The sequence below is a fragment of the Tyto alba genome, unplaced genomic scaffold, assembly GCF_018691265.1.
Source record: "Tyto alba isolate M040663 unplaced genomic scaffold, T.alba_DEE_v4.0 Super-Scaffold_5, whole genome shotgun sequence".
Taxonomy (NCBI): domain Eukaryota; kingdom Metazoa; phylum Chordata; class Aves; order Strigiformes; family Tytonidae; genus Tyto; species Tyto alba.
Genome location: NW_024881326.1, coordinates 14,348,597 through 14,373,254, shown reverse-complemented (window position 1 = coordinate 14,373,254; position 24,658 = coordinate 14,348,597). Strand labels below are relative to the sequence as shown.

Sequence of the window (24,658 nt, the reverse complement as noted above, 5' to 3'; positions counted from 1 at the left end):
CGGCACCGGGCCGGCCGCCTTTTTTGGGGGGGGGGCGGGGCGGTTCCGCCGCGCCTCGCCCCCCCGCCGCCCGCCCCCGGGCTCTCCCGCCGCCACGACACGAAGCCCGCACCGGGGCCAACGAGGCGGGTTTATTTCTCACGGTGTCACAGGGTAGCGCGTACGCGACAAGCAGGCGGGTGACGGCGCTCCCACCCCCCCCCGCACCCCTGCCCGGCACCCATGGGTGCGGGGAGGTGGGAGCGACCGCCCCGGGCGCAGTGGGGCCTCCCAGCGTGGTTGGTACCGGGATGAGAGGCAGCAGCTCCCGCCGCCACAAACCGGGGCTCGGGGTGGGTGCGGGGGAGGAGGGTGCACCGGGGAGAACACATCGGGGCAGCGGGGAACGCCTGCGTCCCGAACCGGGGCGCGTGGGACCAGTGGCCGAGCGGGCAGCGGGTCAGCTTTCCTCTTTGTTGGCCTCCTCGTCTTCGTCGTCTTTCTCTCCCGTGAGTTTCTGGCGAGCGAATTCCTCGATGATGATGTCCTCCTCGCTGGAAAAGAGCAGAGCGTGGTGAGCCCGGCGTGCACCGCAGTGAAGAGGGCGAAATCCTTGCTGGCACCCAAACCCTGCGCCTACTCGGGGACAGTGCACAAATCCTGCTGGTGCCCGGCCCGGCCCAGTCACCCCCCGCAGCGTGGGGAGCAGCCGGGTAGCGGGGGGTCACCGTGAGCCACAGCCCGACCCAGGCGCGCAAATCCAGGACTCGCTGTGAGCGTGCGTGACCAGAGGAACTGGGGGAGAGCAACTGCAACTTTCGGCATTTTTTAAGACCATATTTTGCATTGTCAAGGGAAAAAAGGGAAGGAAAAGAAATTGAAGTGGAGACAAAGAGATTAGTTACCTCCTTGTGAAAGGCGAGCGGCAGATGACACCAAGGGAGAGCCGCAAAATGAAAAGGAGGGGGGAAGAAAATGGAAAAAAAGAGTCAGCAAAACTGATTCCAAAAGCTTGCGAATGTGAAACGACTTGGCAAAATCTACAGGGAGCGATGGTGAGGACAGGCCAAGAGATTTCCTCCTCTGCAAGTTTAAATATCCTCACTGAGCTGGGAACCTGATAGGCTTTGGGGTGAAAGCCTTGCAGTTGCAGCCGGAGTTTCCAGGCTCCAAATCCCAGTGCTCATGTCCTGTTGCAGGGTGTAACCAGACAAAAAACAGCTTTTTGGGGCTTTGCAAGCCGGGGCCAGCTGCGTGGCCGGTTGGCCGTGGCTGCCAGGCATGGTTGCCAGGAATGGGTTTGGCACGCTGCGGCTTCCCAGAGGGAAGCAACCCCAGCTGTGGCTTCAGCTGGAATAAGCTCATGTGGTGGGAGGAGAAGAGGGCTCTGGCACTGGGGAGCGTGCGGGGGCATGGGGCTGTGACCAGTGCTGCTCCCAGCAGTCAAGGGACCTCAGCGTGGGGCGGATGGGGACCAAGGCTGTAGGGGACGTTATGTCCAGCAGTGGCACTTGTGACTGTGAGATGGAGCACTGCCGGCTGCTTGCAAGGGACAAGGCGAGGTCTGGGCTTGCAACAGGAGAGGCTGCTGCCTTTGCAGCAAGGGGAGCTGTAAAATACGCCCTGGAAAGTTGCAGAACATGTGCCGAGCCCAGAATTTGAATCCTCCCAGCCTGTGACAACACTCCTGCTGCCTCTGCCGCTATGGAGTTGGGGCTGTTCAGCCTGGAGAAGAGAAGGCTCTGGGGAGACCTTATAGTGGCCTTCCAGTACTTAAAGGGGCTACTGGAAAGGTGGGGAGGGCCTCTTTATCAGGGGGTTTGGGGATAGGATGAGCGGTAACAGTTTTAAATTGAAAGAGGGCAACTTAGGTTAGACACAAGGAACAAATTCTTCCCTGTGCGGGGGGTGATGCACTGGCAGAGGGTGCCCAGAGAAGCTGTGGCTGCCCCCTCCCTGGAAGGGTTCAAGGCCAGGTTGGACGGGGCTGGGAGCCCCCTGGGCTGGGGGAAGGTGTCCCTGCCTGTGGTGGGGGGGCTGGGACTAGATGGTCTTTAAGGTCTCTTCCAACCCAAACCAGTCTGTGATTCTATGATTCCGTGATCTCTTTACCTTGGCTTATCTGTAGTCCATCAATAAGCAAAGCACAGGGAAGCAAGGATTGAGGGAGAGACACATGCAGGTTAATACAGAAAGCACATTTCAATTAACATGTCTTCTTAATGCTCGGGTGTTTTTCTGGAAAGTGAGACTCTGGGATGGACAGCAGCTGGGGCGCCATGGGGAGCAGAGCTGCTCCCACGGCTGGTCCCAGACAGAGAGTGGCTGCTGGGCAACTGGAGCAGCTCTGCCTGTCCCTCAGCCAGGGCTGCTGGGGCAAAGCAGGGCCCTTTGCACAGAGGCAGCTGCATCGGTGTTGCTTTTACCAGTTCCCCTCAGAATGAGCTCTGCCTTTTCCTCCCCCATGTTTCAGCAACATCCCAGGTGCCACTTACCGTCCACAGGCTTCGGGTGCATCAGGATAACAGGCAGCTCAACACCAACGTCGCTGGAAGGAAAAGCATTTATTTCAATAAACCCACCCAGCACCCAACTGGGCTCGTCCCCGCAGGCAGCTCCCCCCTTACCTGGAAGTGAGATCCCCCAGGATGCTGCAGCAGCCCAGGGAGAGAAGGGACAGAAATCAGTCAAGGCAGAGGAGGGGAGGTGTTAGACTTTGTTTTATAATAAGGTAGAAGAAGATTTATAATAGGGGTGAAGGGCAGCGGTGATGGGGATGGAGGTGTGGGAGTCACAGAGCAGCCCAGAGCCTAGATGCCCCACAGCTCAGGGGAGCAGGGCAGGGGGCAATGGGATCCACAGCATGAGTCCCTTCATCATCTGCCCAGTGGCACAAGATCCCACAGCACGGCCCAAGACAGTCCCTACTCCCATGCCTGCAGAGCCTCACCCTCCTCGGGACACCACCAGGTTGACCTTCACTTTGTAGGACACCAGGATGCCCAGCACGTCCTTGTCCATGCCGGGTCTCAGGCTAGGAGAAAGGCAGAGTGGAGTGGTGAGGTGGGCAGTGCTGCTCGCAGGCCCTGTCCACTCCCCCCATGGCAGCTCCCGGGGCTCTTTCCATGCCCTGTTTCATTGGGGTTCACAGGGGTGTAGCAGGAGAGGGCAACACAATGTGACAGTAAAAGAGTGGAGGGAATGTCACTTGGCCGAAGCCACAGAGTTTCTGGAGGCCACTTGAGCTGCCTGAGCTGGGATTTACTCCTGAGATGAGACACCGATGCAGCTCTGCAGAGGGATACAGGGCTTTGGGTGATGGTTGGGACTGGGGGGCTATGTCTGTCCTGTGAGATGGACAGGTGGGACTGTGGCCGTCTCATAAAATCTACATTTTCCATCTGGATGGGATGGGCTCAGACACAGGAGGTGTGAGGGACCCTTGGTGGGAGCCCAGAGCGTCTGGAGCAGCGGGAAGCTGTTGGAGAAGGGGAAGGCATGGGTCCAGCCGTGGTGGGGAGCAGGGAGAGCCCACCCGGCTCTTACACGGTGCTGGAGGCCAGGTTGGTGTCCTCGTGCTTGAGCTTGCCATCGAGAGCGAGGCCTCGCTTCTCACGGTTGGCCAGGAGCGTGGGGGTGACGGAGTATGTTTTGGAGAAGGTAGAGTTGGCTGCCACGTTCTCGCTGGAAGTGGTGGGAGAGGAGAGCTCAGAGTCAGCACCAGCCTGAAGGGTGCTCAGCACCTACCAGAGATGCTCAGCATCATGCCGGGCACCTGGGCAGACCCAGACCTCTCCACCCTGCCCTCCCCACACAGCTGCCTGGGCCTGTTTCCTCCTTTCGTTCCCTTATACAACCACTTCTTTTTTCTACCCCCCACATTTGCTGCATCCCTCCTTGTTCTCAGGGGTGCAGGGGCTGTGTCTGGCCTCAGAGATGCAAAGTGAGGAGAGGAAGCAGCCGGCGGGGGCAGCTGTGCACTCTCCCCCAGGGACCTCCCCAGCCGACACCAGCTTGCGCTGGGGGCCACGGTGTCCACAGCCTTCCTTCTCTTCTGCTTCCTCTGCATCTGCTCTTCTAACCCTGATATTTTTGCTGCCTGCTGTAAAAACATCTTCCCCACCCCCTCTCCCCATCACTCTCCTCTCTTCCTTCTCCTTCTTTCTCTTCCTCCCTCTGGCCACGATGCCATGCCACCCCCAGCCCCTTTTTACTTACTTTATCTCCTCGGTGCACACAGTCTTCATGTATTTATCCAGCGAATAGAGGACCACATCTGTGATCTGATTAACTGAGGAGAGACAAGAGGGAGCAGCATTGGTGACATGGCAGAGGCGCAGGCACGTGGTGCCCATCTCCAGTGAAGAGTCTGGGATGCGGTGGGTGCCAGGATGTGCCTCTCCTGTCCCCTCTCACCTGAGATCTTAATTTTTTTCACAATCTTGTTGGTGGTGTTGTTGATGTTGACGGTTACGTTGATGGGGTCTCCGTGGTAGTAGATCTGCAGTGGGAAGAGGCTCGGTTATGTGACTGGGCATCCCAGTCCCTGTCCCTGGGGACACGTGGTGACATGAGCAGGGGATGGCCCCTGTACTCACCTCTTTATCCAGGGAGGCTTCGAGGTGCAGGGGCTTGTCAGACATCATGAACTGCCGGGTTGTCTCCGACTTCGGGGGTGGCCCCATCTTCAGGGGTGCAAACTGGATCTTGCGGATGACGAGGCGCACTGAGTTCCTGCGGGGTGAGAAGTGGTCACCCCCAGTCTCCCCGGCAGGGATGCGTCAACACAGACTTTGAGGGGGACATGTTAGCTGTCTTCGGGGACATCACAGTGCCTCTAACCAAAGGATGCAAGCTGCAGCCTGCTCTTAGGACGTGGTGGGCTCTGACGTGGGGACCACTGCCCCGCTTTCAGGCAAAGTACCCGGTGCAAGTGTGGCACAGGCTGATGTCAGGTCCTCAGCCCAACCCCCGGAGCTGGCCATCCTAAAGCCCTCTGCTCGTTTTTAGGGCCAGGGGGAAGGAAAGGGATCCCCTTCAAATACCTCTTGTGAATTTTCTCCTCCAGATTTTCAGCACAAAATCCTTTGACCTCAAAGTCCACACCGCAGGCCTGGGGGGACATGTACAGTCACTAAGTAGGAGGGTCTCAGGAGCTGCCTGAGGTTTAGGTTCATTCTGCTCCTTCCTCCACTGCATCCCCAGAGATCCTGGTCCCAGCTCCAGCCATCCTTCCTCCTCAACCCTCATCCCACAGGCCATGTCCCCATGAGAGAGAATCAGCTCGTTTTTGGCACACAACCCCCTGCCTGGGGGAACGGGCCCAGGGGACACATGTAGGGTACAGCAGCTCACCTTTCCCACATCGTCTGGTCCTGGCTGGAGGGTGACTGAGCAGGGCAGGTTGGTGGCCATCTGGGCAGAACATGGAAAGACAGAAAAAAGTAAATAAAGAGCATGCCCAGAGATGAGCTCTGGTGCACATCATGGAGGTGTGAGGTCAGGAAGGGCTGAGCAGCCCCTACCTCAAAGGTGAAGGGGTAAGCATTCTCCCCTAGCTTCTTCAGCAGCTTCTCCTGCAAAGAAGTGAGGGTTTTGGGTGCCTGGTCTGGCACCGGCGGGAAGATCTGGGTGGTCAGGACATAGAGGTCCTTCCTGAAGGTCAATCCGATAACGTCGAGGTCATCTCGGCCATAGCGAAATGCACAAGTCAGCGACACGTACACTGAAGCCGAATGGGAATGGAGAGGACCAGGGTTGGGGGAAGGGTGAGATAAAGGGCAAACATGGGGGGAAAGGGGTTGAGAAAAGAAGAAAGAAAGAAAAACTGCTTTAATAACTCTGTAGGAGAAATATTACCCTGTTATCAGGACCCAGACCTCAAACATGCAGTTAACAAGATTCATCACATCTTTCTGCAAGGCATGGGTAGCTTCAGAGCCGGTGACCCAAGCAGAAGAGGTGAGACGAAAGAGGCAGCTTTCCTCTCCAGGTCAGCTGCCATTGCCCTGTGTACGATGAGCTGTAGACAACCTGTTGCCGCTTTAACCTGACTACAGTCTCAGGTTGCTTGTGAGCTTTGCACTGGTTTCCATCCCTTCGCCTTATAATGTGGGGTGTTCTGTATTAATACCTTTTCTGTCCTTTAGGTACTCCGGGTCAATCAGGCAGACGCCATCTGCAAACAAACAGAGAAGAAGGGCCGGTGAGCTCAGTCAGAGCAAGATCCTTGCAAAAATACAGCGCTTTTTAAATTCAAATAATCTGTGCATCAGAAGGGAAGGTGACTGAGGGGAGCTGCTGGTCAGGGGGATAGCAATGCCTCTTCCAGCATCAACACCAGCAGTGTGTCCAGGTTGTTTTGCAAAGAGACTTTGTCCCTTTCCCCACCATTTTTCTATAAGGAAAACAGGGCATTTGCTCCTCTGGAGCTGCCCTTGCTCCTACTCCAGCAGGAAGCAGAGTGAGCAGCCTGCAGCACAGGGACCAGTCTCCCCGGCCACTTGCTGCCCATGCTTCCCCGTCCGTGATGGGCATGGTCCCACTCACCCACGGGGTCCACTGACTCCACGTGATCCACAAAGTCTCTCTTCCCCAGGTAGATGGATAGCTGGAGGCAGCACATGGTGAAAGGGAAGAATGAAATAAGTTAGTGTTTGCCATTGAATTGGCCAAAATTTTCAAGCCCTGGGTTGTGCCATGGGGCTCATTAACCCTGCTGTTCGCATGTCGGACCAGGCATTGCATTTAAAAGTTCATATAGGTATTTTTTTTCTAATTTCTATTTTGAAAACTGAGCCCTGCAGTGGCATCATGACAGGTGTAGCGGGAGTCAATCAGGAGATTTCAAAGGGAAGGGAAACCCAGCCTGCATCCCGTCCCATGGGCAGAGCCACCCCTGAGGAGCCCCAGCACAGCATCTTGGGCTGACCCGCACCCCGGGATGGGGCACGTGGTCCCAACTTTGCATGCATGGACTCACCTTGCTGTTGGGGCTGGTCTTCTTGAACACCCTGCGGAGGAAACACAGACAGATGGGTTGGGAACACTCTGGATGATGCAGGAGGTGGCACAGCCCACTCCCAAGCCAGGGAGTGAGTGGGTGGCCATTTGTCTCCCTGGGGCAAGGGGGTGAGGGCTTCCCTGCAAGCATGGTGCATCTCCAAGAGCTACAACATAGTGTGCATGGGATGTCCTGGCCTTGGGGAATTTGGTGTCCTGCAAATCCAGAGCCAAACCCACCCCATCTGGCTGCCCCAGGGGATGTCATGCTCCTGACATGCATGTCAGTGTCGAGGTGGGGATGCATTAGCAGGACGTGTCTTAGAGGCAAGCGAGAAAACACCGACAGGCAGAAGAAAAGAGAAGGTGCTTTGTTGGCCCCGTGATGGCTTGTTCCATCTTGCTACAGCGAGCTCACATACCAGCCCACGGGGGCAGTGGGTGGGGGGAGCCAGGGAGCTCATTTTCTCCCTTTGCTTCTGCCCCACAGTGTCCGGTTCTATCCCAATTAAAAAACAAACAAACAAACAACAACAACCAAAACAACACCCCAAAAAAAAAACCCAAACCACCACCACTTACTTTGCTCCTTCTGCCATTTTAGGTCAGCAGCCACACAGGCAGGGATCTGTGGGGAGAGGGGGAGGGGGAATGATGGGTGAGGTCGTGGGAAATGGGCAGCCACCGGCCATCGCAACAAAATCGTTCATGCCCCAACGAACTGCAGGGCTGCAGCACTGCGGGGCCTTTTGCCTTTGCAGAGCGGGGATGCCTGGGGTTCAGCTGGGGCTGCCCAGCTGCAGGGCTGCACACAAAGCACATGGTAGTGGCTGGAGACCCAGTGGGGCAGCCGAGCAGAGGAAGCCACTTGCCCCTGGCCAAAAGTGTGGTGAAGAGGAGGTGGAAGAGAAGGGAGAGTGACGCCCCAGGCAGGCAGGCTGCAGAAAATAGGAAGCACAGGGGTGACTCCCAAGGGAGTGAGTTCAAGGCTGGGAAAGGCAAGAAAATGAACAAAAGAGCTTACAGAGTTTCAATTTTATGACTTTTTCTTGTCTGCAGGAAATTGGCTGTCAAGGCTTAACGGCAGGAATGGGCTCATTTTGTTCTGTCACTCATGGGAGAGCAAGGAAACCACAGGCAGAAAGGTTGAGGGCAGCTTAACCACCCTGTGGGCAGTGGGGTCTCGGGGTGCACAGCCCTGACCCACGGCCCCTTGATCCCCACGCTGCCCAGCCCTGCCCAACTGCGCTGCCTGTGTTTTGCTTGCTCAAGGCTCGTATCCAGAATTAAACCGTAAATATCGCACCGATCACCAGATGATTCGCCAGGAGATTAGATGAGATGAGCTCAGGTTCTTAAAGTTAGGCAGCTCTGACATTAGCAGAGCTTAAGCCCACGCAGGGTTTTAAGCCTCGGGGGCATGTGGGCAGAGTTGCCTCTTTACACAACCTCAGGGATGCTGGAGAGAAAGAAGAAATTGATATGGGGGCAGGAGATGATCCTCTTCCCCATGGGAAAACAAAGGATTAGTCTCAAACACGGGGTCTTTGATGCCTTCAGGTGCTGTGGGATGTGAAGCTCGGGCATCCTCACCTGCAGGTTTTCTTGGGCAGCAGCAAGAGAAGGTGCAAAGAGAGTGAGAGCAGAGTAGTGCTGTGGGCTCCTCTCTCTCCAGAGCCTGGGAATTGAGAATGAGGTGATGAAAGGCAGGAGTAAAGAGCTGAACTCCTCTTCTGCATCTCCCACCCAAGCCCCAGAGAGGGGATTTGGACCCCTCCTGACTTGGCTAAGCTCTCCCACACTGCTATCAGCCCCTCCGCCCTTGCCCTCTGCCTCAGCCCCACTGAAATCCTTTTGGCCACATTTTTCTGCTTTCAGCCCCAAAGCACCTTCCTTCCAGCCACAGTCTGGCACCAATGTCCCTGCCTCCAAGTGTTTTATAGAACAGCAGAATCTGTGCCCCAAATCACTGACAGGGCCCAGGTAGCAGAGCAGGCAGCACTCACCTGGTAGGTGGATGGACAGACAGATGCTCTCCTCTTCCCCTCCCAGCACGTCCCGCTGCCACCCAGTCACTACAGGCTGCTCCCAGTCCTGCTGCTTCTTATACCCACCGCCAGCAGTCCCTCCCCTGGCATCTGATCTTTCCTGCTCGGCTTTGGCTGAAGATGTGCAGTGTGTGTGTGTGTGCGTGCGCACAGTGGAAGAGATACTTTCGGGAAGAATCCTATTAGTTTATTAACCGGGGAGACGCTTCATGAGTAAGAGTGGGCTATAAATACAGCTGCTGCCAGAGCCCTGAGAAAGCAGCTTACGGAGATTGGCAAAGTGGGCTTAGGAGTAAGGTGATGGTAATTGAGGTGGAAGCTCTGTGGAGACATGGGCAGGGGCACAGATTCCCACGGGGGCTCTCTACAGCTGCTCCCATGGCAAGCGGAGCTGGGCCAGCCCTGGACACGAGGGTGGATGGAGACAACAGAGGGGTGGGAGGGACCTCCTGGGTTTTATCCCACCTTTGCACACTTTGCTGGATGGCTGGATGTCACAGGCCGCCTCTTGCGTGGCCAGCATGCCCATGTGGCCAATCACCTAGAGTTGACCTGCTGTGGTCCAGGGCACGTGGGACACCCTTGCCACAGGGACACAGACGTATGATGGAGTGAAGGCTCATGCGAGGCTTGGGGCTGCAGTGGCAGCTCCAATGCCAGGCTTTGCTCCCCCTGAAGCATCAGGGAAGGGTGAGCCACCCCTTGGTGGTGGGACAGGGATTTGTCACCTTCCCCCCGCACTCTGGGCAATCTGTTCAGCCCTGCATCACTTCATAACGCTGCAGGCTGGCCTTACCTGACCTGATTAGCACATCATTAATTCAAGGTGTGCTGCTGCAAATAGAAAACTGTTGAAAGCACAGGGTGGATTTGCCTTATGGCTAGCCGGGAGAGAAGCGCTTCCTATTTCTGTCCTTCCTCAGCCAGGGCCAGCACCCGGGATCCCCTTCCCGCAGGGGTGGCTGCAGGATGCTCCCGTGGACGCTGGCCCTAGGGACAGGGCACAGACCCGAGGGCAGCCTGTAAACTTCTCCAGCAAGGCCCCGCTCATCTTCACCTCCAGCATCCCTCAAGCCCTTGCTTGCTCAGCCAGACCCTTTGCTTTGAGCATGCACTTGGTCCTGGCTCAGCCCCCAGAGCTCAGCACTAAGGTCAGGATGTCCCTGCTCACTGCTGTGCCTCCATCACAGAGCTGCCAGGAGCCTTCTCCCAGCACTCTCGGTCAGCTCAACGACCTTCATCACCTGGGTACCAACGCCTCCCAAACACAATCCACCTGTGCTCCCAGCCCTGCGGGCCACTGGGAGCCACTGGGAGCCACCACAGCACGCCAGCCCCACCAGTCCCACTGCCCAGGGCTTTAGCTGTCAGAACATGTTACCCAGAGCCAGGATTTGTGATCTCTTTAATTGCACACAGGGGAGCTGCTTAGTTTGCAGATTACTAGATGCTATTTCTGCCAAGGTCAGGGGGACACATGAACTGTGACCTTCCCACTGGTGGGTGGAAGAGGAGGAGGAGGAGGCAGCCCCTCCTGGACACGCACTGCCTGGCCAGGGGGGGACAGCAGAGCAGCTGCCCCCAGTGCCATGCCTGAGGCACCTGATCCTGAGCTCTCCGCAGCTCTTCATTAGGCTTTTAATAAGGCCACTGAGACCAGTGCTGTTCACAAGGGCTGTGGCCGTAGGGTCTGTGGAACGTGGTGAGGAAGGAGAGCTGGTTTAATTATGGGCAGCTTTGGCTCAGTTGGATCCCGACTGGGTGGATTCATCCACAGAGACCTTGCCCTGGTGGGGGGGCAGATGTTTCCCCTCCTGAAAACAGTGGTGAGATGGATAGACCACATCCCTTCCCGCGCTTGCACTGTGCTCTGAACCAAGCACCGGGGAAGGAAGCTGGGGGATGCAGCACTGTGTTAAAAATAATAGGGAAATGAGAGAGGGCTTCTTCCTTTTTCCTGTTTAATAAGTGGCCAAAGGCTCCTCTCATCTGCCTCATCCCACCCATCCCTCCAGGTCCACACACTATGTGAAGCACAGCTCAGCCAGCCACTTCCATTGGGGCAGGACGCTGGTGGACGTGGGGCTGGTGGAGTGCAGGGGCGCCTGGTTTCATCCCTGGCTCCTCATGTCCTGAAGTGTCCTGCCGCCCCGGGGAATGGCTGTGGGGCTTCCCACATTGTCCTGCTTCGATGCCCTCACCCGCAGGGTCTGCCCTCCAAAGGGAGCCAGGGCACCCCAGCAAGCTGGCACTGGTGAACCCACCTTGCCTTCCAAAATACATCTGTCCCCAGGGGCTGGCAGAGCTCTCCGGGTGCCGGTGCATCTGGCAACATCCCAGCACAGCCTCCAGCACTGCACACCGCAGCCGCCTTAAGTAAACGTGCGCAGCCGGCACTGCTGATTTCTCAAAAGCTCCTCAGAGCTCCAGGTCTTCCTCTCTTGATCCAGATTAAGCAGTGCAGACAGCATTAATCAGAAGCCAGGCGCCTCTGCAGCTGTGGGGAATTATCGCTGCACTGTTAAGTAATGGGAGGGAGCAGCACCAGCAGGAGAGGGACTCTGGCAGGACGGGGGTCTCCAGCACAGACCCACCATCATGTGTGTTCCCATGGTGGGCACTGGTAAGAGACACAACCACTGCCACGTGGCCCAGAGCCACCAGCCAAAAATCAACCCAACTGCCTGACTTCTCAGTGGCCCTGGCCACAGGTTCCTCTCAAGGCCAGGAGCCCAGGAGGAAGCCTTGGCAGGGGCTTTTGGCACATCTGTGCCAGTGGGCTTGGGCAGACAGTGCTGGGGGACGGTCCCTTTGCATTGGGCTCAGGGCTGTATGGGTTGGCTGGTGATGCCGAGGGCAGCAGACAGCTGGGAGCATGGCTCTGCATGGCACTCCATCCTCATCCTCCTGTGGCAGGAACCCGCTGTCCTGTCTCCCCCCGGAGTTGCCCTGGTGCTCCTGGGTGCCCTGGCAGCAGATGGTGGCTGCTGCTCATCTGTAATTAATTGGTGCTAATCACCCTAGTGCAGCTCTAGCCAGCCGCACACGCATGGCCCGCTCACTCCTTGCCACGAAGAGCAAAACCTCTGGATCTGCATCCAGGAGCTGCGGGGAACCCCAGTGCTGTTTGCAGCCCTGTCCTGCTGGGAAAAGCCTCCCTTTTTCCCAACCCCCTTCCTGGGAGCCCCTGAACCCTGCTTCCCTTCTGTCTGCAGGCAAGGCATGCACAGAAGGGGTGACATGAATGCCATCGTGGGTGCCTGGCTTGTTCAGCCACCCGATGCCTGCAGCACCTCCGTCTGCGCGCAGCCGGCAGCAAACAGCAGAGCTCAGCCCCAACACGGGCAGCAGGGTCCCCAGGAGCGCGGAGCTCAGCCACAGCCCACAGACTGCCTGCCTGCCCACCACCCCAAACACATTTCAGGGACTTGCTGCTGTCCCACACTGCTGGCAGTCCCTTCCCTCGGGGTCCTGCCTGGGGGATGGAGCTCCCCCCTCTCCATCGCCCCTTGCCCCTGGGGAAGATGAGCAGCAGGGAGTGGGATGGAGGCTGAACCCCTGCTCCAGGGCTGCTGCTGCCTGTACCCTGCCATGCTCAGCCCCGCGTGGCCGCAGGCTTCCCCCCGTAGCAGGGCTGGAGCGGGAGGAGGAGCGACGAGCCTGGTCCCGGCGGTGGGGAGAGCAGAGCGCAGAGAAGGAGGAAGAGCGCGGGCGGCCACCGTGGTGCCGAGACGAGCGGCACGGGCTACCGAGCGGGTGGGCCCGGCTAGTGGGGCCAGGGAGTGGGGGCACTGGGGTGGGTGCTGCCTGACCCCACACTGCCACCCCGACGGGCAGCGTGTGCCAGGCAGGGCTGCCGGCGTGCCCCGCGGGAGGAAACCCAGGGCGGCCGGGACAGCATCGCAGCTCCGCTCCTGCTTGGCTGCACACTGAAAGCTCAGCTTGCTGCCCACAGCACCCCGCAAGAGCCGCAGGAGCCCTGCACCGTGTCTGCGAGGGACGGTGAGTGTGTCGGGTGAGATCTGAGCCCCCATGTGCTGCCGGGACGCCAGCACGGCCTGTCCTCACCGTGCACTGGAGCAGGACGGTGGCCCCGGGGCTGGGGCAGCAGCACGGGGGATCCCCCCACAGAAAAGATCTGTTCTCTGATCTGCCCCTCTCTGCAGGCTGGAGCCTCCTGTGATGAGGAGCGTCCAGACCATCAGCCTCCACCAGCTGCCCCCCCGGTCCTGCTCCTGCCACACTGCCTGGCCACGGGGTACCCTGTCCCCATGAGCATTGCCTCGGTGGCTGCCCATCACCCACTGGGACCTCCAACCAGCAACTCGCCCGGGTACTGGGGGACTGGCCCCCCCCACACCACCCCCACTTTCACCTTCCCCAACTGACCTCGTGGGCCAGCTGATGGGCAGCAGCCGCTGCTGAGCCTGGATGCAGAGCTGGGACAGTGACACAGCGCAGCCGGTGTCCCGCCGCTTCGGAGGATGGCAGCAGCAAGCTGGTACCACCGGGACATCAGCCGGGTGGTGGCGGAGGAGCTGCTGGCCAAGGCTGGACGAGACGGCTGCTTCTTGGTGCGGGACAGCGAGTCAGTCTCGGGGGCATATGCCCTCTGCCTCCTGTGAGTCACCTGCCTGGCTTCTGCTTGCAGTTTCTCTCTCCCATCCCTTGCCGAGGTCCCTTTCCCCGCTCTGGGCTCCGGGCTCCAGGCACAGAGATCCCAGCACTGTTGCTCAGGCTGGCACTGCCAAAACTTTGTGGAAAAGCCTTATGCAGGGATGCTGGCAGGATGCGCAGGGTGCCAGTTCTCTGACACGGGGGTTTTCGGGTGATCCCCAAGTTGAACCAGGGGAAAACCCCATGTCCCTGGGAGAGGAAGCAGCCTGGGCCAGCAGCCCTGCCCAGCATTGGGGTTGCAGAAGGGAGAACCCAAAATCCAGGGCATGCCAAGCCCTTTCGGGCTGCCCGCCATCCTGGCCCCGTGCGTGGGAGCGGGAGATGCTGACTCGCGTCACCCTCCCTCTGCAAAAACAAACATCCCCTCTCCTTCCAACCCCCAGTGTGGCCGCATCCGGACCACAATGCCTGCTGTTAACATCTCAGATGCCGGGACCTTGGGGGTTGCCTCCCCCCACTGCCCAAGGGGCCCCTTACTATCTCCGTGCCTGGAACCAGGCTCCCTGAGAGCACTGCTGCTGGGGCTGCCTGCACCCCTTCCTCGCTGCCCGCAACCCCTTCCTGCTGCCTTGCACCCTTCTTGCAGCCGAGTGACACGTCTGCAGCGGGGAGCGCGCGGGGCGGTGCCTCGGCGGGTTTGGCAGGATGCCACCCCCTTTCTTACGGCTGGCCTGGCCCGGTGCGCGGGACAAATTGCAAACACATGGTGCCGAGGGGCGCGGTGGGGGGGGTGTGCAGGGCATGCCGAGGGTTCAGCAGGCAGCTGCCCTGGCTCTGCCAGCATCCCCACGCCGAGTCAGAGGTCAGGCCGATGCCAGACAGGATGGTGGCATGGGTGGGGACGTGCAGTGGCCTCAGAGCGAGTACAAGCGCGCTGTCGCAGCCATGGGGAGCACAGTGCCAGGCTCCAGCTGGCCCAAACCCCTCACTGCCACAGGGAGCCACGGGGCCATAGGTGCCCTGGCAAATCCTGGTGGACATGTGGCTGAACCCCCGGCATGCCGTGACCGTGGCCGTGGCCGCTGCAGGCAGGGTGCTGTTTGGAGGCAGGGGGACACTGAGCAGCCTCCTCTGCAAACAGGCCCTGAGCTGAGAGTGATGCTTTTATTTCCAGAAATGAGAGCTCAGTTCCTCTCTCTGCAGAGGTAATAGGGCATTTGCATCAGGGCTGGGTGCCGGGCACCCCCCAGCACTGCCACGTGCACACAGTATTGTGAGGGGGGCACGATGGGGGACCCTCATCTGCTCTCTCCCAGGTTCCAGCGTCACGTCCACACCTACCGCATCCTCCCCGACGACGAGGGCCAGCTCTCTGTGCAGGTGGGTGCAGCAGTGGGTGCCCAGAGGCTGGGTGCCGCCGGGGTGCACTCCCTGCCTTGGTTAATGAGGCTGGGCCTCGTGCCGGGGGGGCCACTGGCTGCGAGCTGGGGCAGGATGCAGGTGCAAAAGGGCCGGGGTGCTCTCCTCCTCCGCCGGCCCCCGCACAGCACCCGGCGAGGTGGCGTCTGCCTGCCCTCCCCGGCACGCTGGCGCTGCGACCAGGTGGTGCGGTTTGCTTTTTTTGCACGAGCTGCCTGCAACACCCAGCGCGGCAGGATGCGAGCGCTCTGCAGCCACCCCTTCGGCACGGGGAAGGCTGCCTCCCCGCTGGCCCCACGGCTGCTGCCAGCCCGCCCGGGGTGGCACAACAAAACACTTGTCCCCTTCCTGCCGCCGTCCCCTGACCCAGCCTGGCCACGCAGGCCTGATCCCTGTTGACATCTGTCCCCACAATGTCTGTCCTGGCCACCAGCTCAGCCTTGCTTCCCCTGTTTGGTGTCACTTCATGGTTTCTCCTGGTACCCAGCTCTCTGCAGCCGCCCTTTCTAGCCTCCTAAAAAGAACATCCTGAGGGTCCCTGGGGAGCAACACCATCTGCTGCGCGAGGCAGATGGCTTCACACTCCTCTCCTTGCTCTGCTGCTCTGCAAGGGTCTGAGGCGAGATCCCCACGGGGCCAGCTGGTGCTTCCAGCTCACCATGGGCACATTTTGGGGGACAGATCCACTCAACACAGCAGGCTGGTCCACACACGGAGCGAGCAGAGGGCGGGATGTGATGGTGCTTTCCCTCCTCTGTCTCTCCAGACCATCCAGGGCATCCAGGCCAAGTGCTTCCGCACTCTCCCTGACCTGATCAGCGCCTACCAGCAGCCCAACAACGGGCTGGTGACACCCCTGCTCTACCCCGTGCACCGGGCGAGGCAGGCGGCTGACGAGGACTCGGGTGAGCTGGGGAGGAGGCACTGGAGGCCGTGCCAGGCTGTGAGTGGGAAGGGGGTCCCTCTGAGCTGGCTGTCCTCTACCCACAGATGGGGAGGATGGCCGAGGTGGTGGGCATGCAGCGAGCGCGGTCCCGGCCGGGGGAGCTGGAGCGGGTGCATGGCTCGGCGCTCCCATCACCGGCCGGACCCACATCCCGCAGCAGCTGCACCAGAGGCTGCAGGAGCAGGTCCACAGCAGGTAACGTACCCCTTGCCCACCCCGGGATGATGGAAGTGATGGGGTTGGGCATGGCTTCAGGGGCTGGGGGGTTGGGGGGCAGACTTTTCCAAAGGTGCTCACCCCTCTTTGCAGCCCAGCCAGTGACTTCATGGGCTTCATGGCCGAGTACCTGAACCACCACCTGCAGCTGGACCTGGAGGCACTGCGCCACGGGCACCCACAGCTCCGCCACCTCAGCACCGCGCTCGTCACTGCCTGCCGGGCGCTGCACAGGCGAGTGGCCCCGGAGCGGCAGGGCTGGCGAGGGGACACCCCTCGAGGCCACCTACCTCATCCCTGTCCCCTCCATGGGGGCTGAGCATCACCACCGAAGCTCGGGAGGTGCCCGCGCCAGCTCTCACCCGCTCCTCTTTTCTCTGCAGTGAGATCGACTTCACACTGGCAGGTCTAGAGATGCTGGCCAGGGTGTTTGACCCCCTCACATCCCCTCGCAGCCCGACCAAGGAGCAGGTGAGCCCCCCCCAGGCCACCACAGCCCCCAGCCACCCGCAGGTGCCTAGTTGTGCATGGCTGGGTGCGGCTCGTCTGTGGGGAAGGTGGTCAGGGTGTTTTTGGTGCCTGTCAGCACCCAAAGGTGGTGCATGCCCCGTGGTGCTGCCGGCTGCTGGTGGTCACTGGGTGCTGTGGGTGCTGAGGTAGCAGGTGACAGAGGGGACCTGCAGCCTGGGGACAAGCAGGTACTTGTTCCTGCACCCAGTCCAGGACACAGCGATAGGGGAAGCTGCTTCCCCTGCCAGACCCTAGGGGCTCCCACGTCTTGGGGTGCAGCCCAGACCCATGAGGAGGAATCCACTGGTTCAGTGCCGCCTCACTGCTCCAAAAATATCCTTCCTTCTCCTCAGGGCCTCCTGACCAGCGATCCAGACCTTGAGCTTCTCCTCAACAAGATATCTACTGTCAACCATCTCCTCTCTTCACTGGAGAAGAAGGTGTCTGCCCCCCTCGGTGATGCCGGGCTGGGGAAGCATGGCTGCTTTTAATGGCAGCCACTGCCAGTGCCCCACACTCACTCTGCTCCAGCAAACCCCTCACCTAAATTAAACCCTCTGTCAAAGCAAGCTGGTGGCAGCGGCACAGCCCCAGGGTGCCCCTTGGGGTGGGAAGGGCTGGCACAGGGTGCTCAGGGCTCCCAGTTATCCCAGTGCCCCCAGACCGGTGCCCATTTCTCCGGCAGGTGCTGAAGTCGCTGCAGGAGACAGTGTCGAGGCACAACCTGGCGCTGCCCAGTGTGGCAGCAGCCCCCCCGCCATCCGCCAAGCCCCTGGCTGTGCAGAGCTTCGAGGTGAGGATGGGGGGCACGGCAGGGCCCTGGCATCGCTGCTCGGGCAGGGCAGGCACGGGGCCGACCCGGGAACCACGTCCCTGTCTGCAGGTGAAGGTGGGCAAGTCACAGCGGGCAGCCCTGATGGTGGATGTGGAGTTGGGCACGGTGGCCATCACCAAGAGGGGCAGTGGGTCCCCGGAGGAGACCATCCCGCAGGACAAAAGTAAGGGGCTGCTGACCCTCCACCGGCTGTCGAAGGGGCACTGCAGGTCCATGGGATTCCCTGGGGCAGGCCTGGTGCCAGGGTGATGAGCTACAAACCCAGTTGCACCTTCAGCCCCCATCCCATGCTGCCTGCCATCCCCACGGTGGGAGGTGGGACGCCACCATTGCCCCCCCCTCACGCCTGGCATTCAGTCCTGCAGCTGATCAAATACCAGAGTGTGCAGAGCAAGGTGAGGCTGGTGTACGACCGGGAGCCCCAGAGGAGCCTGAGCAGAGACTTCCTCTTCCCCAGCGCGCGGGTAAGCGGCACTGGCTGCGCTCACTGGGTGTCCTCGGGGAACACGGAGCCGGTATGGAGCGATGCAGCACGTGGTGGTCTAAGGGGTGAGACCACCCCTGCAAGCCAGCTCCTATGCCTGGGGGTGATGTCCCCCTCATCCCACCACCAGCACCTTCTGGGGTGCTGTGGCTCCCAGCTCCCCTTTGGGACCCTAAGACACCCATATCATCCCGCAGAAGCGAGAGGCCTTTTGCCAGCTGCTGCAGCTGATGAAGATCCAGCACTCCAACCTGGATGAGCCTGACCTCATCTCGGTGTACGTTGGGACATGGAACATGGGTAAGGGGTCAGGATAAGGTATTATTGTCCTGCGAGGCTGTGATGACTTGTTGTGAGCCTGGGTGGGTTTTGGGAGGTGAAGGCTCCAGGAAACCTGAAGTCTGAGCTGGTCCTCTGTGGGAAGAGGAGGCTGGAGATCCTTCCCATCCCCGGCAACTCCTGGAGATGAGCAGGGTCTGGGGTTGGAGAGGAGCTCGAGGAGCCTGGCATGCTGTCCCCCACCGGTGACCTGCTGTCCCCTGCCCGCAGGCAGCACACCACCACCCCGCTCCCTTGCCTCCTGGCTGACCTCGAGGGGCTTGGGGCACACGCAGGACGAGACCACCGCCTGCATCCCCCACGACATCTACGTTATCGGCACCCAGGAGAACTCCCTGGGTGACCGCGAGTGGGTTGAGTTCCTCCGCGCATCTCTGAAGACCCTGATGGCCATCGACTACCGAGTGGTAATCGTGGGGTGCAGCCTGGATCCCCCCAGCTGTGCCTGGGGAGGCACCTGATACTAAGCAGGCTAAAGACATTGCCTGGCAATCTCAGGGAGCTGGTCACATACAGCCATCACCCCAGGGCTCTTACCTCCAAAGCTGGGGTCCTCTCCCACCCCAAATGCAGCCCAGGGAACCTCCTCTGCCCCATGGACTCCACGCAGGGAGTGCCCTCCCCAGGAGCCACCTTTCAGGGATGGGTTGGCTGACCTTGCTGCTTCTCCGTCCCCATCACGCTTGGCTGTGAGGTGGTGTGGGGGGAGGCAGGCAGATTCACCCCCTGCCCCCTCACAGGTCGCCCTGCAATGCCTCTGGAGCATCAAGATCGTGGTGCTGGTGAAGCCCGAGCACGAGCGGCGCATCAGCCACGTCCACACCTCCAGCGTGAAAACCGGCATCGCCAACACACTAGGTAGGGATGGGGTGGGGGGGATGCCCCGGAGTGAGCAGGCAGCATGGGGACCATCCCAAGACCTCTGGGCCCACCAAGAGCTCAGTGCCTGGCACACCCCTGCAGGGAACAAGGGAGCTGTGGGCGTCTCCTTCCTCTTCAATGGGACCTCCTTTGGCTTCGTCAACTGCCACCTGGCCTCCGGCAGTGAGAAGATCCACAGGTGATGGGAGAGGCTCAGGGGGATGGGGCTGCCCCGGGGCAGGTGGGTGTCTCAGGGGGCTGGAGGAGCCCTGAGGGGCTGTGGGGTAGTCCCTGTCCCCTTCCTGTCCCTTACCTGGCAGGGGCAGGATGAGGATGAGGTGACCCCGGGGTGGCTCAGGAAGTGCTGCTGTCCTCCTCGCAGGCGTAACCAGAACTACAGTGACATCCTTCGTTCCTTGGTCCTGGGTGACAAGCGGCTCGGGGCCTTTGACCTCACCTTGCGCTTCACTCACCTCTTCTGGTTTGGGGACCTCAACTACCGCCTGGACATGGATGTGCAGGTGGGATCCCACAGGCACCGCAGCTGGGGACGGTGGCATGCTGGTGGCAGCACCAGTGCAGCCTCAGGGCTGAGAGGATCCGGGGCTCATCACACCTTTCTCCACCGGTGCAGGACATCCTTGCCCATATAACGAAGAAGGAGTTTGAAGCCCTCCTGGCTGTCGACCAGCTCAACCTGGAGCGGGAGAAGAACAAGGTGTTCCTGCGATTCAGTGAGTGTGGGGACAAGAGCACTGCTCCCCCCCACCCCCCACCCCAGATAATGGCACTCAGGGTCCCCGTAGACCTCTGCCTGTGTCACCTCCAGCACATCGTAGTGCCCTGTCCCAGCACAGTCCTGCACAGGGTGCTGGAAGCCCAGGGGACCTTGACGTGCACCGTGCAAGCCTCCTGGGGCACGTCCCTGGGCTCTGCATCCCAAAAGTGCGCAAGCATGGGGACAGTCAGAGGTGGCCAGGGGTGCCAGCCATCAGTGTGAGCCCTGGATGGGGACCATGACACCCCATGGGGCCTCTCCCCGGCCGGCTGCAGCTGTGGGGATGGGCAGGGACGCTGGCCCTTGTGCCACCTCCGTGTCTTGGTTCCCAGGTGAGGGTGACATCTCCTTCCCGCCGACGTACCGGTATGAGCGGGGCTCCCGGGACAGCTACATGTGGCAGAAGTTCAAGCCCACGGGGGTGAGTTCCCGGAGCCTCCCACCGAACAGCAGGACATTTCTGGGGGACAGGGCTGGCAGGCTTGGATGGGGCAGGGGCTGCATGGTGATGCTCAGCCCCCACACCTCTGCCAGCCTGTTCCCTCCCCAGAGGGGGTCCAGGTGGGAGAGAGATCACTTTTTGGGGTGCTGGGTTGCTTTTCTGGGATGGGGAGAGCCAGATCTGAGGGGTGCACTGAAGCCAGCTGCTTTCCCCATTTTCAGCTGAGGATCAATGTCCCTTCGTGGTGTGACCGCATCCTGTGGAAGTCACATCCGGAGACCCACGTGGTCTGTAACTCCTATGGTGAGTGATACCCCAGGGCTGGGGGGAACCCTGGGTGGCCAGCGCTGTCCGGGACCCCAGGGCTCAGGGACCATCACCCAGCTGCCCCCTCCCACCATCCAGGCTGCACTGACGACATCGTGACCAGCGACCACTCGCCCGTCTTTGCCACCTTTGAGGTGGGAGTGACGTCGCAGTTTGTGCCCAAGAAGGGTAAGGGGCTGGAGCCTGTCACTCCCCTTTCCCAGTCTGGGGAAAGCCGTGGCTGCCCTGGTGCACGCCGACCTGCTGGTACCTGCCTGCAGCTCCCGGATCCAGCCCCGAGCCCCTGGCCTGCATCGAGTGGGAGAGCATCGAGGTGATCGTGAAAACTGCCAGCCGCAGCAAGTGTTACATCGAGTTCCACTCCTACTGCCTGGAGGGTGAGGTGGCCCCGCAGGGCTGGGGTGTCGGAGTGCTGGGGGTGCGCTGCGGGGGCGAGCTGGCCTCGGCTGGAGCTGTGCCCCTGCTCTCCCTCGGCAGAGGCCCAGCGGAGTGGGGAGAACACCTCCCAGAGCTGTGACATCCCTGGATTCCTCAGGTTGGGCTGGTCTGCAAAGCATCTGCCTGTGGTACGCACTGGGGTGGGGGGCCAAGCTCTGGCCCCGCCAAGCCCTTGAGCATCCTTCTCCCTCCTCTTCCCCATCCTTCCCACTGGTTCCATACCCTGAGCCCCAACAGGTGCTGGGGGCTGTCACCGTCCTCTCCCAGGTCAGAGCCACCTCTGTGACACCCTCCCCTGTGGCAGCCCCCCCCCAATCACCCTTCTCTCCATGTGCAGCTGAACCCCATCCTGCCAGACCTGGAGTACCTGGGGGACCAGCATCTGCTCCTCAGCATTAAGGGTGTGGAGAGCTGCGAGTCCTACGGTGCGTGCGGGGCGGTGCCGCAAGGGCCACTGTGGTGGCAGAGGGGGTGCCAAGCATAGCCCCCCCAGGGCTCAGGCAACAGCCTGCTGGGTGTAAGGTTTTACAGCTGGAGGTTAGCAGAAGGGACCCTAGCACCCACCCCACTCTGGGGTGCCACTGCGTATGGGGGGGCTCTCCTGTCCCCCAAACTGACTGGGGGGTGGGGGGCTAACGCAGGCATGCGCTGTGCCTGCAGGTGAGTGCTGCATCGCAATGAGGTCGATGATCGGCAGCATGGCCCAGCAGTTCGAGACCTTCCTCTTCCACCGTGGTGAGGAGACGGGCTCCATGCGGGGCTGGATGAAAATCCGTGTCCCCAAGGACAGGCGTAGCACCCGTGAGAGGCTCTACGGTAACGGCGGCTGCACACCAGCCCCCTCCCATCGCCCTGGGCATGGGGGCTGAGGGCCCTGCTCGGGCATGGCATGGCTGGGAGCTACCCATGCCCACGCCGCCCTCCTGGACCCCAGCTGTGGGCAGAGGAGGCCAGACTTTGATGCCTTTGCAGAGTGGATCAGCTTCGAGGAGGAGGATGCTGAGCCAGCAGCAGACACCCCGACATGCCCCAAGCCACCCCTGCAGCGCCTCAGGTACCCCAGCTGGGCTCAGCCCCACCGCGAGCCCCGGCCGTGGGGTGATGCTGAGCCTTCCCTCCACCGTGCTTTGCAGGAGCCGGCCCCGCAGCCTCCCGGAGCCAGCCACTGGCTACACCAACCCAGCCTACTTCATCTTTGAGGGGGTCCCCAACACGTGGGTGCTGGCCCCCGGTGCTGTTGAAGCCCACAATAAACAAGCAGAGAGCCCAGCTGGGGGCCAGCGACACCGGAGCCCCCTCGGGGCACGAGTCCCTTCACCCTCAGAGGAAGAGCGGTGGGGTGGCCGCCCCCGCTGTGTGCCAGGGGGCCCGTCCCGTGGGTGCCCACTCAGCCCCCCTGGGGTGGGCCGGCAGAAGAGACCCAAATCGGCTGTCTTGGTGAGGGACACGCCAGGGCTGGGCGACTGCTCACTGACGGCGCTGCAGATGGCCACCTGCCTGAGCCAACTGGACCGGGGGTCCCCCGAGTGTGGAGGGGACAGCCAGAAGACCCTGCTGCGTCAGACCCACAGCACCCTGGAGCCACCCCCGCGGCCCTGCCGGGAGGTGCCGAGGCACCTGCCGGATGCTCGCCAGCACGGCCATCCTGGAGAGGTACCGCTGTGGTCCCCGCAGGGTTCTGGAGTTCAGCTGAGGTGCTTGGAGGAGCTCAGGGAGGGGAGAGGACCTGTTGTTGGCCACAAGGCCACCAGCAGATGCGAGGTCCCATTTCCACGGCAGTGCTCTGCCTGATGGAGCCACCATGGTGCAGGCAGTGGGATACAGGGGAAGGCAGAGGAGCAGCAGGGTGTCCCATTCATGCTGGGTGAGGATGTGAAGGTGGGGACTTCATGGTCCTGGTGTCACACTGCTGGCACGTGTCCTTGTTCTTCTTTCCCCAGTGGCCCTGTGACAGAGGTGAGCAGTCCCGCGGTGTCGGTGGGTGCCTGGGCCACCTCAGCTTGCAGCAGGATGAGGAAGGGCTGCAGAAGCATGGCTGGGACCACCTGGAGATCTTCAGGTACCCTCAGGCCCTGGAGCTCAGAAAGGGGGGCACCGTGCAGGCCAGCTCCTGTGGACCTGGGGTCCCTGGCAGAGCCTTACACCCCTGGGGGGAGGAGAGGTGAGCCTTGGGGTGGGGATGCAGCAGGGCAGGAGAATATCAAGTCCCCACATCTCTGTGGATGCCCTGGGGCCCTGTGGGCTCCCTGCTCTCTCTCAGCAGCTCCCCCAACACTTGCTCCCCCTTACCCCGTGCTCAGAGACATCATGGTGCAGGACCTGACAGAGGTTGGGGTGCTCAGCCCAACCCATCCCTGACTCTTCCACAGCAAGCTTGGTGAGGGCACCGCAGTGAGCCTGCCGCGGAGACCCGACCTCGGACCCAGCACCTAGAGCACCTCTCCCCACCCCAGCACCTGCGTGGGCTCTGCTCTCAGGAGCTCCCAGGGCAGGCAGAGAGCTGCCGAGGAGGCACCGAGGGCTGGACCTCTTGGCCACACTCCCAACTTGTCTGACCTCACCAGCGAGCGACTCAGAAAGCCTTGGGAAGTTCCTGTGACCATTGGGATGGACACTTTCTGGGTGTCACTGCCTGTCTCCATCCTCCTCCCCCAAAACAATGGAAGGACCGTGCTGAGCCCCACCAGCAAGGAGGGATGGGGTATATGGGAGTTGCTGAGGCCACTTGGAAAGTGGGGACCACTGGGTGCCTTGGAGCTCGAGGCTCAGCATCTTCAGGCAGCCGACTTGCAGCCTGCAAGGGCACAGCAGCATCTGTGGCTAGCCCAGCCCCGCGCACCCTTGTGCCTTCAGCCTCGGCAGCTGCTCCCTCCTCCGACCATGTTCCCAGAGGACTTCGACAGCAGCCACCCCTGAAGGCTGCGACGCCATTTCCTTATGAGATGCCCCTACTACCCTCATCCAGAATAAAGTCTCAGGAACACTGGTGTGCATGTGTGCAATGCCTGGTTCTGTGCAGGGGCAAGGAGGGTGTGTGCTGAGCCAATCCAAGCCAGGCAAGCTGGGTGGGGAGAACACTGGCTTCTGGTGCCTCAGCTGCTCTGTCCCCCGCTTCCCACTGTTTAATTGGGGACCCCACAAACCCCAACCCTTGAGGCTTCCCTTGCCCAGTTTCCAGTGGGGCTCCTGTGCCAGACTGGGCTGGCTCTGTCCTCAGGGGGTGCTTGCGGTGGCACGGTTCCCCTCCGAACACACTGGCTCTGCCCACTCAGCCCTGCACACCCAGGGTCTCCCATTCTCCTCCTCCGTGGCCAAGCACCCCTGGGCTGCCCCCCCACCAGCCACCCAGTCCCTTGTGCCTCTGCTTCCCCCGCGGTGGCCTGCTCTTGGCCACGATCCCCCACATCTTGGAGTGCA

The 24,658-nt window shown here is 60.9% G+C and overlaps 2 protein-coding genes across 6 annotated transcripts; one reads left to right on the top strand and one right to left on the bottom strand.

The window, feature by feature from the left end:
* Positions 1-110: 110 nt before the first annotated feature.
* ARR3 (arrestin 3) lies at positions 111-9,201 on the bottom strand. 3 transcript variants are annotated; one of them, XR_004408405.2, is made up of 19 exons: positions 8,988-9,201; positions 8,575-8,659; positions 7,564-7,609; positions 6,962-6,992; positions 6,529-6,589; positions 6,113-6,157; positions 5,505-5,704; positions 5,335-5,394; positions 5,025-5,092; positions 4,578-4,713; positions 4,396-4,480; positions 4,198-4,270; positions 3,526-3,663; positions 2,930-3,013; positions 2,607-2,630; positions 2,475-2,527; positions 2,092-2,101; positions 885-1,704; positions 419-533 (listed from the first exon to the last, which is right to left on the bottom strand). XR_004408405.2 is itself a non-coding variant. In XM_033001621.2 (18 exons), the coding sequence occupies exons 3-18, from the start codon at positions 7,578-7,580 to the stop codon at positions 440-442; spliced, it is 1,179 nt and encodes a 392-aa protein (XP_032857512.1). In that variant the 5' UTR covers positions 7,581-7,609; positions 8,575-8,659; positions 8,988-9,185; the 3' UTR covers positions 330-439. The 3 variants fall into 3 exon arrangements, 2 of the variants coding, with proteins under 2 accessions (XP_042663060.1, XP_032857512.1); XM_033001621.2 differs by lacking the exon at positions 885-1,704 and having other exon boundaries at positions 330-533; positions 8,988-9,185; XM_042807126.1 differs by lacking the exons at positions 885-1,704; positions 2,092-2,101 and having other exon boundaries at positions 111-533; positions 8,988-9,189.
* Positions 9,202-12,535: 3,334 nt separating this feature from the next.
* LOC116963799 (phosphatidylinositol 3,4,5-trisphosphate 5-phosphatase 2-like) lies at positions 12,536-24,230 on the top strand. 3 transcript variants are annotated; one of them, XM_042807472.1, is made up of 29 exons: positions 12,536-12,785; positions 12,985-13,031; positions 13,196-13,650; positions 14,963-15,026; positions 15,832-15,970; positions 16,056-16,206; positions 16,321-16,461; positions 16,611-16,698; positions 17,091-17,177; positions 17,423-17,530; positions 17,621-17,735; positions 17,930-18,036; positions 18,254-18,356; positions 18,606-18,802; positions 19,136-19,253; positions 19,359-19,455; positions 19,639-19,777; positions 19,891-19,990; positions 20,367-20,455; positions 20,698-20,779; positions 20,882-20,971; positions 21,064-21,180; positions 21,281-21,369; positions 21,579-21,666; positions 21,902-22,057; positions 22,214-22,295; positions 22,375-22,894; positions 23,182-23,300; positions 23,611-24,230. In XM_042807472.1, the coding sequence occupies exons 3-29, from the start codon at positions 13,514-13,516 to the stop codon at positions 23,672-23,674; spliced, it is 3,387 nt and encodes a 1,128-aa protein (XP_042663406.1). In that variant the 5' UTR covers positions 12,536-12,785; positions 12,985-13,031; positions 13,196-13,513; the 3' UTR covers positions 23,675-24,230. The 3 variants fall into 3 exon arrangements, with proteins under 3 accessions (XP_042663406.1, XP_042663407.1, XP_042663405.1); XM_042807473.1 differs by having other exon boundaries at positions 12,536-13,031; positions 13,196-13,362; positions 13,431-13,650; XM_042807471.1 differs by having other exon boundaries at positions 12,536-13,031.
* The last annotated feature ends 428 nt before the right edge of the window (positions 24,231-24,658 follow it).